We start from the raw sequence: 11,098 nt of genomic DNA on the forward strand, positions 1-11,098 counted from the left end.
ACCCTAGGCACACTGACACCAAGGCAGAATGGCTGAGAACCTGGAGTGGAGACCAGGAAGATGAATGGACTGGAATTAAGGATGTGTGTCTGGTGGGAGGTGCTAAGATATGGGGGAAAGGAGCCCCTCCTCAAACTCCAATCTTTGGCTTTACCAAACCCTCTTCTGTATGCCCCCACCCACCCACCCCCATCCCCATCCCATGACTGCTTGCAATGGAGTCTGGGCCACTAGGGAATGATTCAGCCAGCTTGCCAGTGGAGATCAGAAAAGGCCTCCCTTCTGGGTTTGCAGCTTCCTTATATGCTAAATGGACAAGGGCAGCCAGGAAGGACTTTACACTCTTTCTCCTGGTGGTCCCAGGCTGGGTTTCAGGGCAGGGGCTGGTGAGTATTCAGAATAGGAAGGCCAAGCAGAGTGTCTCCACAGTCATCCAGAAGTTTGGCTTACTGGGTTATTTTCGTATGCATTTTTGTTTAAGTTGGAAGAAAAATCTGGACTTAGAAGAACCGCTGAATACCTGCCACTCAAGCTGCCCCCACAACAATCCTTCCAGTGCCAGGTTGGATTTACTGGCCAGAGCTGCCCCAGGGCCAGAGGCTCTCCAGCCTGGCGCTGCCAGTGGGAGAGCTGCTCCTGCACCAAGCAGGGCGCAGCTTGGCCTCTCCGATGCCAAAGGAGACTCTGAAATGATATGTTTGTTCTGCTGCTACTGCTGCTTTAAAAAAAAAAAAAAAGAACTGCTACACTAGGATGAATGGATTATGAGTAAATAAAAAGAAGCTGTCAGTCTCTTTGAAGGTTGTGTTTAAAGGGACTTGCCAAGTCAGGACAGAAGAGTGACAAGATAGAGACCCTGGTGTTTTACATGCTCAGCCTGGCTCTTCCGCTTCATCTGCACCGCACTAAAGGGTGTCGTTGAAGCATTGAATCACAAAAAAAGTGGCACGCAAAATAAAAGGTGCCACATCACAATGATGGTAGTGTTTGAAGGGCAGAGTGCCGCATCCCCTAATCCAATTGAAACGCAGGTCTATGCAGCCGAAGTAAACGGTACAGAACTTACATAACTTATAATTAAGTTGAAGTCTGCCTACCATTTGACTTTCTAATGAGTGTAATGAGATTACATGCCTGATAGAAGCACTTGTGCAAAAGCAACTTTCGTGTTTAATGAGGCCCTAATACAGGACAAAATCGAATTATTTTCTCTCGTTTCCAAATTCTTCTTCCAGTGTGAAATCTCCATCTTTTAGGGGGAGGGACGGGTGGGGCTGGAAGGGGTGAGAGGGTCCACGGTCAAGGGCCTCCTGGGAGCTTGGCGACCCAGAATCTCCGCGCGTCTGGCCAGGCCGCGCTGCGGGTCGGGCTCGCGGCCTCGCTTTAATTGCTCTTGGATGACGTCCATGGCACCCGATGCGCGCGGGGAACCCCTCGGTGGGTCTGAAACTAGGTTAAAGCAATTAGCATGCTGCCGACATATTGTCCCTCGGCAGGGCCTTGGGTACCAAGGGAGATGCGCCATCGTACCTTGGCCAACCAGGCGGCTGCGGGCCGGGGAGTGGCATCTCGGTTCCCCAGGGCCTGCGGGGCGCCGGCGCTGTGGATCAGCCAGGAAGAGCGCGCGGGACGCGCGAGACCTTGCTCCGCGCCTCCCGCTCCGCACCCGCACGGTCCGAGCGCGCGCGGGGTCCCGCACTCTGAGCCGCGCGCCCAGACTCCCGCTAGCAGCCGAGTGTTCCCTGAGGGCCAGGGAGGTGCCCGTAGCGGCCTCGGAGATTAGTCCAAACCCTAGCTTCCTGGGCGCTCCCCGCTGCGCCCTTGCGCCTCTCCCCTTCGCTAGGGGGCGGCTCTCCGCCGGAGCCTCGCCTTCATCCCAGGCTGCTTGCCTCAAAGGACTAGATTCTGCTGGAGGTAAAACCGAGTCAATTTCAGAAATTACCCAGTTGCAGAAGCTGCAGAGAGGGCGTGCTCCTTTCTTGTCTTATCCCAAAGACCCTGGGTTTTGTTGGGAAACATCCGAGAGGGGGTCTCTGGCCTCAACCTGGTGGCTTTTCTCATTTCCTTTGAGTATATCTGAGTTCCATGTACCTGATGCTGTAACTGCAGAAGGGATGGGTCACAGGGCAGCTTAACAGCAACCCCTTCTCCCCAGCCCTTGGAAGCAGAAAGGCGTCTTCCCTTTGCTAGCCCAGAAATTAGCCCACTGTCGCCACCGGACCCACACTGTCCACTTTATACACTATGATTACGCAGGGTGCCCATGACCTTGGATAAGTCAAATGTCTCCCAGCCTTAGCTTTCCCATCTGAAAGAATGAGAGCAACAAATACTCGGTGACCCATTTGCTTCCTAGGGTGTTAGGACTGGGATGCAGATGAAGGGCTCTCCCAGTGAGGCCTAACCCTCTAACCCACTCCCTTTAAGCTAAATCTAAAAGGTGTCTCTTACTGTATAGCTCCGTTTGGGGTCTCTGATTCAGTTTTTTTTTTCTTTTTACAAAGTAGGTTAATTCATCTTTAAAGATACAGCTACACCTATCAAGTATAAAACAACTTTTAGAAAACGGTATGAATAGCATTTATTAACACTGCTTAGAAATAAACCGTATCTGTCAATAAATTAGCATGACGTTTTCTGGTCAGAGTTCTTCCAATAATGCAGAGTTCTGCCAAAGGTGCTGGGGAAGATCATAGACTATTGCATATTTTAAGAAAATCAGGATAAATTATATAAATTATATATTTAAAAAGAGATCATCTATTTCATTAACTCGACAGGATAATAAATAGATAAATAACAAACAGTTGATTGCCATTAGAAAAATGTGATTCTTAAGTTACATTTACATTATAGATATTTACATGTACAATATGCACACAGACGGAATCACGTCCTCAGGCAGGTCTGACTCTTCTCAGGACACAAACTCAAAGGGCGGTTCGTTTTCTATGTTGTTGAAGGAAGGCTTGCTGTTGAGTTTTCTGGGGTCCTCTGGGGTCCATACTTTGGCTGTTCGGATAATATTTTGTTCTTTGAGTTGTTTTTCATCAGTCCAAGAGAGAGAGTGTCCCGCAAGGGGAGGGAGGCCATAATCCGGGTCGCTGGGGGAGGGGGACCCTGAGGGGGTGAGAGGAAGAAAAAAAAGAACACACCACGTTGCGAATGTCCAACTCTGCTCCCAGCACTGCCCCTCCGGTCCTCCGAGATCCCCTTCTGGGCGCTTTGACAGACGGCGTCTTTGGTTACTCTGAACAACACTCTTTTTCCACCTCGCGAGCCCCAGCGCCCTCATCCCGCAATCCCAGAAGTTGCAAGTCTATCCGGGACGCGCACCCTCAGGGCCGCCGTCAGAGTGGGGGAAAAACCTCAGAAACGCCAACTCCGGTTCAAGGTGGCCGGTACCCACAGTCCGCCCGTCCGTCAGTCCGTCAGTCAGCTGGTCGGTCCGTTCACCCAGCCCCCGGCCCGGGACCTTCCCGTTCCCGTCCCCCGCACCCTCTACGCGCTGTGAGGCGGACGCACTTACGAGTACCCCGGTGGCAGATGATGACCTTCTGGGCCTGGCTGCTCGGGCTGTCCGCGCCCAGGCGCCCTCCGCCGCCGGGCCCCCTGCCGCCGCCCGCGCCGCCGCCGCGCAGGGGCAGGTCGGCCTGCACCAGCTCGCTGAGGAAGTTGATGTAGCCGATGGCCAGGCGCAGCGTGTCCACCTTGGAGAGGCGCTTTTCGTAGGGCAGCGTGGGGATGTGCGAGCGCAGCCCCTCGAAGGCGTCGTTGATGGACTGCATGCGCCGCCGCTCGCGCACGTTGGCAGCCTGCCGCAGCTGCTGCAGCTCCGCCTCGGAACGCACCCGCCGCCGCCGCCGCGCAGCCGCCGCCCCGCTCAAGCCACGCAGCCGCGCCCTCGGGGACAGCGCGGCCGCCCCGGCGCACCGGTAGGCCAGGCACGAGGGCGGAGAGCCGGGCGAGTAAGGGAAGCCGCCGGGGGGCGCCCCCGCCTCGCAGCAGTAGCCGCCGCCGCCGCTGTCCTCCGGCTCTCCAGAGCCCCCCGGGGGCGGCGGGGCGAGCGCGTGGGGGGCCGCCGGAGGCGCGGACTGCAGCAGCAGGCACGCCTCGTCGCGGTAGCAGTACTCGTGCAGCTGGTGGCTGAGGAACTCCACCTCGGCCTGCTCGTCGGCCAGTAGCTCATCGCCGTCCTCCAGAGGGTCCCGAGAAGACTGGTCGGTGAAGAAGTCCTCCTCGTCAAAGTAAGAGGACGGGAAGGCGTCCAGGCCCCCAGGGAAGTGCTCTAGCAGCACCGCGTCCATGCTCTGCGCCGCCGAGGGCCCGGGGCACTGCTGGCCTAGGGTAGGGGTGTTCTCTGGGAGTTTGCGGCTGCAGTTCGGGCTCGTCGGGCAGCCCCCGCCCTCCCGGTCTGGCACGGGAGGCAACGAGGACCGCCCCACCCCCGCCCCGGCCTTCCTGGAGTGCCCGCGGCCGCTGCGCTCTGGACGGCGCCCGCGCGGCGTTGGGGAGGGCTGTGGCGACCGGCTGAAGCTGAGGGCCGGCACGCGAGGATTCTTATAACTACATCCACAGGCGCGTGCCAGGGACCCGCGGCGCCAGCCAATCACCAAGAGCGGGGTGCCGGCGGGGAGGGGGCCGGGAGGCTGGCTGGGGCCGGGGAGGCTTTCCTCCTGAAGGGAGCTCCCGGGGCGAAGGGGAGGCGGGGCCGCGCGGCCCGGGGCTCTTCACGCCCCTCCCCTCCCCTCCTCCGGCGACTACCTGCCGGGCGAGCGGCTCCAGGGCACCTGCGGCCCCCGGCGGCCGCCGCCCGCTGGCGCGCGCTGCGCCCAGCCGGGCCCTTCCGCCCCCGGGCTGGGGAAGTGGCGCGCGGCGTCTCGGCGCAGCCACAAAACGCCCTAGCGGGGCGCGTCCGCGTCCCAGACGGCGGGAGCGTCTCAGGCGGAGCTCGCTGCTCCTCCGGGGTTGGCGCAGCGACTGCGGGCAGCCTGGACAGTTCCGGCGGTGGGTATCGCCACCCCCACTCCCGGAGCGCGAGCGGGCCTCCGGCCTGGGTTCCATTCCGGGCTTCTGTCTCACCGCCGACCCTTTCCAGGACTCTGGTCAAGTTTGCACAGCGTGTGCCGCTGGGGTTGCAAGGCGATGCGGCGCCTCTCCAGGCGCGGCGCGCGTTTGAGGGGCGCGCGCCTGCCTGGCGCTGCTCGGGATCCTGACTCCGGTGCCCGGTGCTCCGCGGCAGGCCTCTCCTCCCCTCCCTTTCCCCGCCCCGAGGGAGAAGCGGGAACGCTGGAGAGGCCGCCTCCGAGAGCGGCTCAGCAGGGCACGTTTCTTGTGAGACCCTAGGGGTCCGGAGCAATAAAACCGGATACAAAGGGACTCAGTTGAATCGTCTGTTTTGGAGCAGTCCGAGGGAGGGCATGGAAGTAAATGGGCAGAGTGTGAACCGTTTTCAAAGCCAGAGTCGCCCGCCTTTCCGACTGACCACCGGGACCATCCTTGAACGACTTTTTCCTTTCCTTCCCGACCTTAAAAAATAAAATAAAATAAACAACACACACATATATATACCAAACACAAAACATTTGTGCTCTGGCCCAGGACAGTATTACAGCGATGCAACACGAATTCCTCCGTTGAAAAGTAACAAACACTTCCAAGGTCGAGGCAATTCTGTTAAAAGGTAAGTTCCAGAGGGTTCAGAAGTGCAGCCGACCGCGCGAGTTCTCTCAACAGAAGACAGCCACTGCCTTCCTGGGTCAGCCACTTCCTTTTTCAGACACTTGTCCCACCAGAGGCTTCTTTTAGTGGGTGTTTGAACTCCTCTCAAAAGCCAGGTCCATGTCTCATAGAACAGCAATTTTAACAGGCATCCTAGTTTTAGAAATTTACATTGTGTTTAACTGAATCCTGAAACCAAAATTTTAAGGGCAAAAGATACATAAGAACACCAGAGATTACCTTGAACCACCAAGGACACAGAGAATTTTAACCCAAAGACTTACTGTTTTCCAGCCAGTTCTTTCCTTTGTTAGCTCATCCTTCCTAGTGAGGTGATTAAGTTAAACTCAGGCAAATGTGAACAGTTTTCCTGTGTTCAAGACTGGGCTGCAATTTCCTGTATTTAGATTTATCTTTCTCACCTCAACAAAAGGGAAGCTGTTTGGGAAGAGGAGTTCAAGACCCGAGATCTAGCCAACTGTTGGTGGCCCTTCCTCCCCTCCCCTCACTTGGTTAGATTAAAACCCAGTAGGGACAAGCTCTTGGATCAGTCGGAGGACTTGGAGGGGAGGCCTTATCCGAAGTATTGATAATCATTCAGTGGAGGAAAGAATGGGGTTCCAGCCTACATAGGCTCTCTTTAAGAGGCTGAGAGACCTTCTCTGATGGATACAGATGGCTCTTGAGAAAATGTTTGTGTCATGCATATGTCAGGGAGCGGGGGCTTGGGGACACAGGGAGTCTGTAAGCGTATATTTGGGGGATCTTTATACCCAGTGTGATTTTAACAGAGTCCACAGAAAATCATCTTCCATATGCTTGATAAGTTTATAGAAGGGCCCAGAACTTTACCTTGGGCACCCAAGTGAACTGTGGGCACGTCCAATGCTGGTGGGAAAGTTTACTGTCCTGTGAAGCTGAGCAGAGCTAGTGTGGAGGTTCTGGGCAGCTCCTAGGGCTGCATAAATGAGCCTGGAGGAAGAGGAAAAGAAAAGATAGTCACTTGTTCCCTCCTTGCCCTTTCCCTCCCCACCCCCACCATTTTTTCCCTTAGAGAACTGTCTGCTGACTGGTCCTTTGGGGAAGCAAGGGTCAGGCCTGCAGATGTTGATACTGGGGTGCTGGTGTGGGCTGGCATGCTCACACACACACACACCCATGCACACACACACACTCTGTCCTTAAGTAAGACATGATTGTTCTTTTCTCTAGTAAAAAGAAGAAAGGCTTCACTGATAACAAAGGGAATTTTCTCTGGGTCACTGGAGGTCACAACAGTGTGGAGGGCTGCCCTCTGCCTCTCGAAGCAACAGGTTGGTGGAGGAGATGGCTGGGACAGAGCTGTCTACAGATTCCAGCTCTCATTCCTCCCCTGCACCGCCGCCCACCCCGCCCCAGCCCCAGTTCTGCACAACCCCTGGTCCTCTAGGCAGTGGGGGAGTGTGGAATCAAACAAGAACACAAGGTTTCAGGTACTTCAGGGCAGAGGGACAGGGCTGGTCCCAGAGCCAAAAGTTTCTCCACCCTCTGCTAAGCCCGAAGCTTCTCTGCTCTCCTCTGTCCAAAAGAGAGCCTTCCCTTAACCTTGTTCCTGCCTCAGTATGAAACAACATCTGGCCCCTAAGGTTGGACAGTGGTGAGGTGCTTGATTTATTTTTTTAGTGTGAGATCCTGGTGAAGCCTTGAGATTGTTTTCAAGTCTCTCAGAGGCACCTGTCCTCCTAGGCCCAGAAGGCTCCTACCACACTGCCTTTGGGGCTGCCAGAAGCCTCAGGCCATCTTTAAGCTTCTCGGTTTCAGGAGAATGTCTGGCAAGGGCTGTGGGGCATTGCTGTGTCTGTCTGCCCTTGTGTCCATCATCTCTGTCTTTCTCAGCTCTCTCTCTGTCTCAGGGGTCACTGACCTGAATACTTGCTCCTTGCTTTCCCAGAAAACATTTCTAGAGTCTTCCCCTGGCTTTTCAGAACCATGACTGGGGGGCTGGAGCCCAGATCTCTGTCTCCTGCCCAGAATAGATTCTCGGCAAAGCAGCCATAAAGGCTGGGGCTCCAGGTTCTCCATCGTTTGCCACGGCTGCGTGTGGCTCCACAGTGCTGGACACTCCTTGGCACATGTCCTTCCCTGCAGGAGAAATAGGATGCAGCTGTCTCCCCACCAGCGTCCCATGCTCCTCACTTAGTGCTTGCAAGCAGGTGTGTGTGACTCATGGTCTGTCTCCCAACTTGAAAATGGGTCCATGTAAATTTCTCATTGACCTAAATTGTCCCCATTCCCCACTCTTGAACACAGAGGTGATACCAGATGGCTGAATTGTGCTCACAAGTGTCTTGTTTCCCCTTTCTTTACCATTCTCCTCCCCCATTCTATGAAAACTTTCTCTTTTCACTTGAGGGCCCTTATCAACCCACCCTCATTGGAATGATGATGCTGAAAGGCCTCTGAAGCCCAGAAAAGTCTGGTGACTTCCCTAAGGTCACACAGCAGGTTACTATCAATCCCAGTCCATGCCAGCCCAGTGCTGGTTCCACTGGCTGCTGAGAGCAGACTCATAAAAGGTGAATTTATATTGATGTGCAATGTAATCGGCCTGGGTCCCATTCTGAGCCAGCTCAGATTACCATACACCACCTTCCTGGCCTCTCCAGAGTCCTTGCTACACTGTGGATATCACCACACCTCCTGATGTGCTGAGAAAGGAATCACTGAATGGTGCAATTTCCAGCATAAGACAAAGAATACAGAATTAAATATGGGCTCATGGGACTTTCTCTGCCCCCAGAGTCACACTAGATAGATTATGGATGATTTTTCCACTCAGAAAGTACACTCTGATCAAGTGCCATCTTATTCCATCCTGGAAAGGGCTGGCCTAGTGGATGCCAGACTCCTTGGCATGACTTCAAGGGCCTTCCTTGAACTAGCCCTGCCTACCTATCATCCTCATCTTCTCTTTACTTTACCCTTTATTAAATTCCCGTGGCTTCCAATGCCACAGTGACTTCTCTCTGGTTTTCTTTTTTAAATTTCTTGCATTAAATCAATTAATTTGGATGCACCAGGTCTAGTTGCCGAACATGGAATCTTTGTTGCAGCACAAGGGTGCTAGTTCTTCTAGTTATAGCCTGTGGAGTCTTTAGTCTCGGCATGCGGAGTCTCAGTTGCAGCATGTGGGATCTGGTTCCCTTAACAGGAATTGAAACTGGGCCCTGAGTCTCAACCCCTGGACCATGAAGGAAGTCCCTCTCTCTGGCTTTCTACTGTCTTTCCTACTAGCCTGTTGCTGCTGCTGCTGCTAAGTCACATCAGTCGTGTCCGACTCTGTGCGACCCCATAGACTGCAGCCTACCAGGCTCCTCCATCCGTGGGATTTCCCAGGCAAGAGTCCTGGAGTGGGTTGCCATTGCCTTCTCCATCCTACTAGCCTGAGCTCCTTGGTTTGGTTTGAAGCTCTTATGTTTACCACAAGATGGGTGGAAGGAATAATACAAAGGTAGAAAAGATGGAGATGAGCATTTTGGAGGGCTTTTACTTCTGTTTATCCCTTGTCCTCAAAATGCTGCTGGAGGACATCCTCCTTATTTCAACCACTGAACAGAAGAAACTCAGCCATAAACCTAGGGCTACGATGGCCCGTCAGAGAAGGGGACCAATTCCGCCCAGGCTGGCTGACTCCGTATCTCACTTGCCTTACGTAGCATCTTCCTGCCCCTCCTGTCTCTACACTGAATGTAGCTGATGAAATATGATTTTCACATGGACCCTCTTGTTTGCTAACACAGCTCTGGGAGATGAACTGGTCAGGTGTTTTGACTGTTTGCAAGCAGTTAGATTCAGAACGACTCAGTCAGCACCCTGGAGTGATACAGCTGGCAACATGGAGCCACAAGAGCAGAAATGTGGGTTTCCAGCACGAGGGTGTGGGGAGGGGTCAGCGTTGTTTTCCAGGGTTTCCATCAGACATTATCCACTCTGAAGCTACTCAGCCTTAAAGAAAAGAAGAAGAAGAAACTGAGCTGTGTCCCACCTGGGAATGAGGGCAGGATGCACGCGGCTGCCATGGCTGCCATGAAACAGACTGAAAAGGCCAATGCCCAACACCCACTACATTCCTTCTTGCATTTCCCATCGTTAAACATTAATCTTTGGAGGGCGAAACACCAAAACGCTGATAAACTTCTCCAAATAAGTGTTTTCTGGCATGCCATGGTTTGTTTGATGAATAAAGCTTCTGAGCTTTGTCCTTCAGTCTTGTTATTCCAAAAGGTGTTTGGTCTTTAGTAAGGTAAACATAGCAGGTCATTATAATCAGACTTCTGTGTTTTGGCCTCCATGGTGAGCAGTGAGAAGGAAAAAAAAATTAATAGAAATTTGGAGCTTTTTTCTGTTTGTTTCTCTTTAAAGCTGTATTTTTTGTTTGTTTGTTTGTTTGATGTCCATCCATAGGGCCTTAAGTGAATTATGGTTCTATATTGTGGAATATTTGGGCCTGACTTCCCACGTGGCACTCGTGGTAAAGAACCCTCCTGCCATTTCAGAAGATGTAAGAAACATGGGTTCAACCCTGGGTCGGGAAGATCTCCTGGACGAGGGCACAGCAACCCACTCCAGTATTCTTGCCTGGAGAATCACATGGACAGAGCAACCTGGTGGGTTACAGTCCATGGTGTCACAGAGTCAGACAAGACTGAAGCCACTTAGCATGCGCGCATTGTGGAATATTCAGCTTCCATAACAGAATAAGAATGCTTTGGATGTAACAATGTGAAATGATCTCCAGGATACATCATTAAAGTGAAAGGAACAAGAATAGCTAGTATTTTTGCATTAAAAAAAAGAAGGCAGTGAGTATATGTGAAAGCATTGTTATGCAGCCATCCAATATCTCTAGATGGAGATGCCAGAAACTGATGACATTAGCTGCACTGAGAAAGGAACTGAGTGGCTAGTGGACAGAGTTTTTCTTTAAAAAAGAGAAAAAGTTTTTTTGGCTGAGTCTCCATTACTGCATGCGGGCTTTCTCCAGTTGTGGCGAGCGGGGGCGGCTCCCTGGCTGTGGTGTGCAGGGGTCTCACCGCGGTCTCGTCTCTTGTTCTGGAACATGGGCTCTAGAGTGCAGGCTTAGTCATTGTGGTGCACGGGCTTAGTTATTCTGCAGTATGTGATATCTTCCCAGTGCAGGGATTGAACCCATGTTCCCCGCATTGTCAGGCAGATTCTCAACCACTGGACTACCAGGGAGGTCCTAAAAGAAAGTTTAAATTATCCATTAAGCCCACCACATTGTTTGCATGGTCCCCAGACTCCATGTGGCTGCTGCCAACATTTTGGTCTCTTTACTCTGGTGTTTTTAGTTTTATGTCTTGCACTTTTCACTTGA

The 11,098-nt window shown here is 53.2% G+C and overlaps 1 protein-coding gene across 1 annotated transcript; it reads right to left on the minus strand.

Annotated features, from left to right (window-relative positions):
• Positions 1–2,573: 2,573 nt before the first annotated feature.
• On the minus strand, positions 2,574–4,307 carry PTF1A (pancreas associated transcription factor 1a). The gene is made up of 2 exons (XM_040248567.1): positions 3,530–4,307; positions 2,574–3,120 (listed from the first exon to the last, which is right to left on the minus strand). The coding sequence occupies exons 1-2, from the start codon at positions 4,305–4,307 to the stop codon at positions 2,918–2,920; spliced, it is 981 nt and encodes a 326-aa protein (XP_040104501.1). The 3' UTR covers positions 2,574–2,917.
• Positions 4,308–11,098: the final 6,791 nt, after the last annotated feature.

This window comes from Oryx dammah, unplaced genomic scaffold (assembly GCF_014754425.2).
Source record: "Oryx dammah isolate SB20612 unplaced genomic scaffold, SCBI_Odam_1.1 HiC_scaffold_10, whole genome shotgun sequence".
Classification (NCBI taxonomy): domain Eukaryota; kingdom Metazoa; phylum Chordata; class Mammalia; order Artiodactyla; family Bovidae; genus Oryx; species Oryx dammah.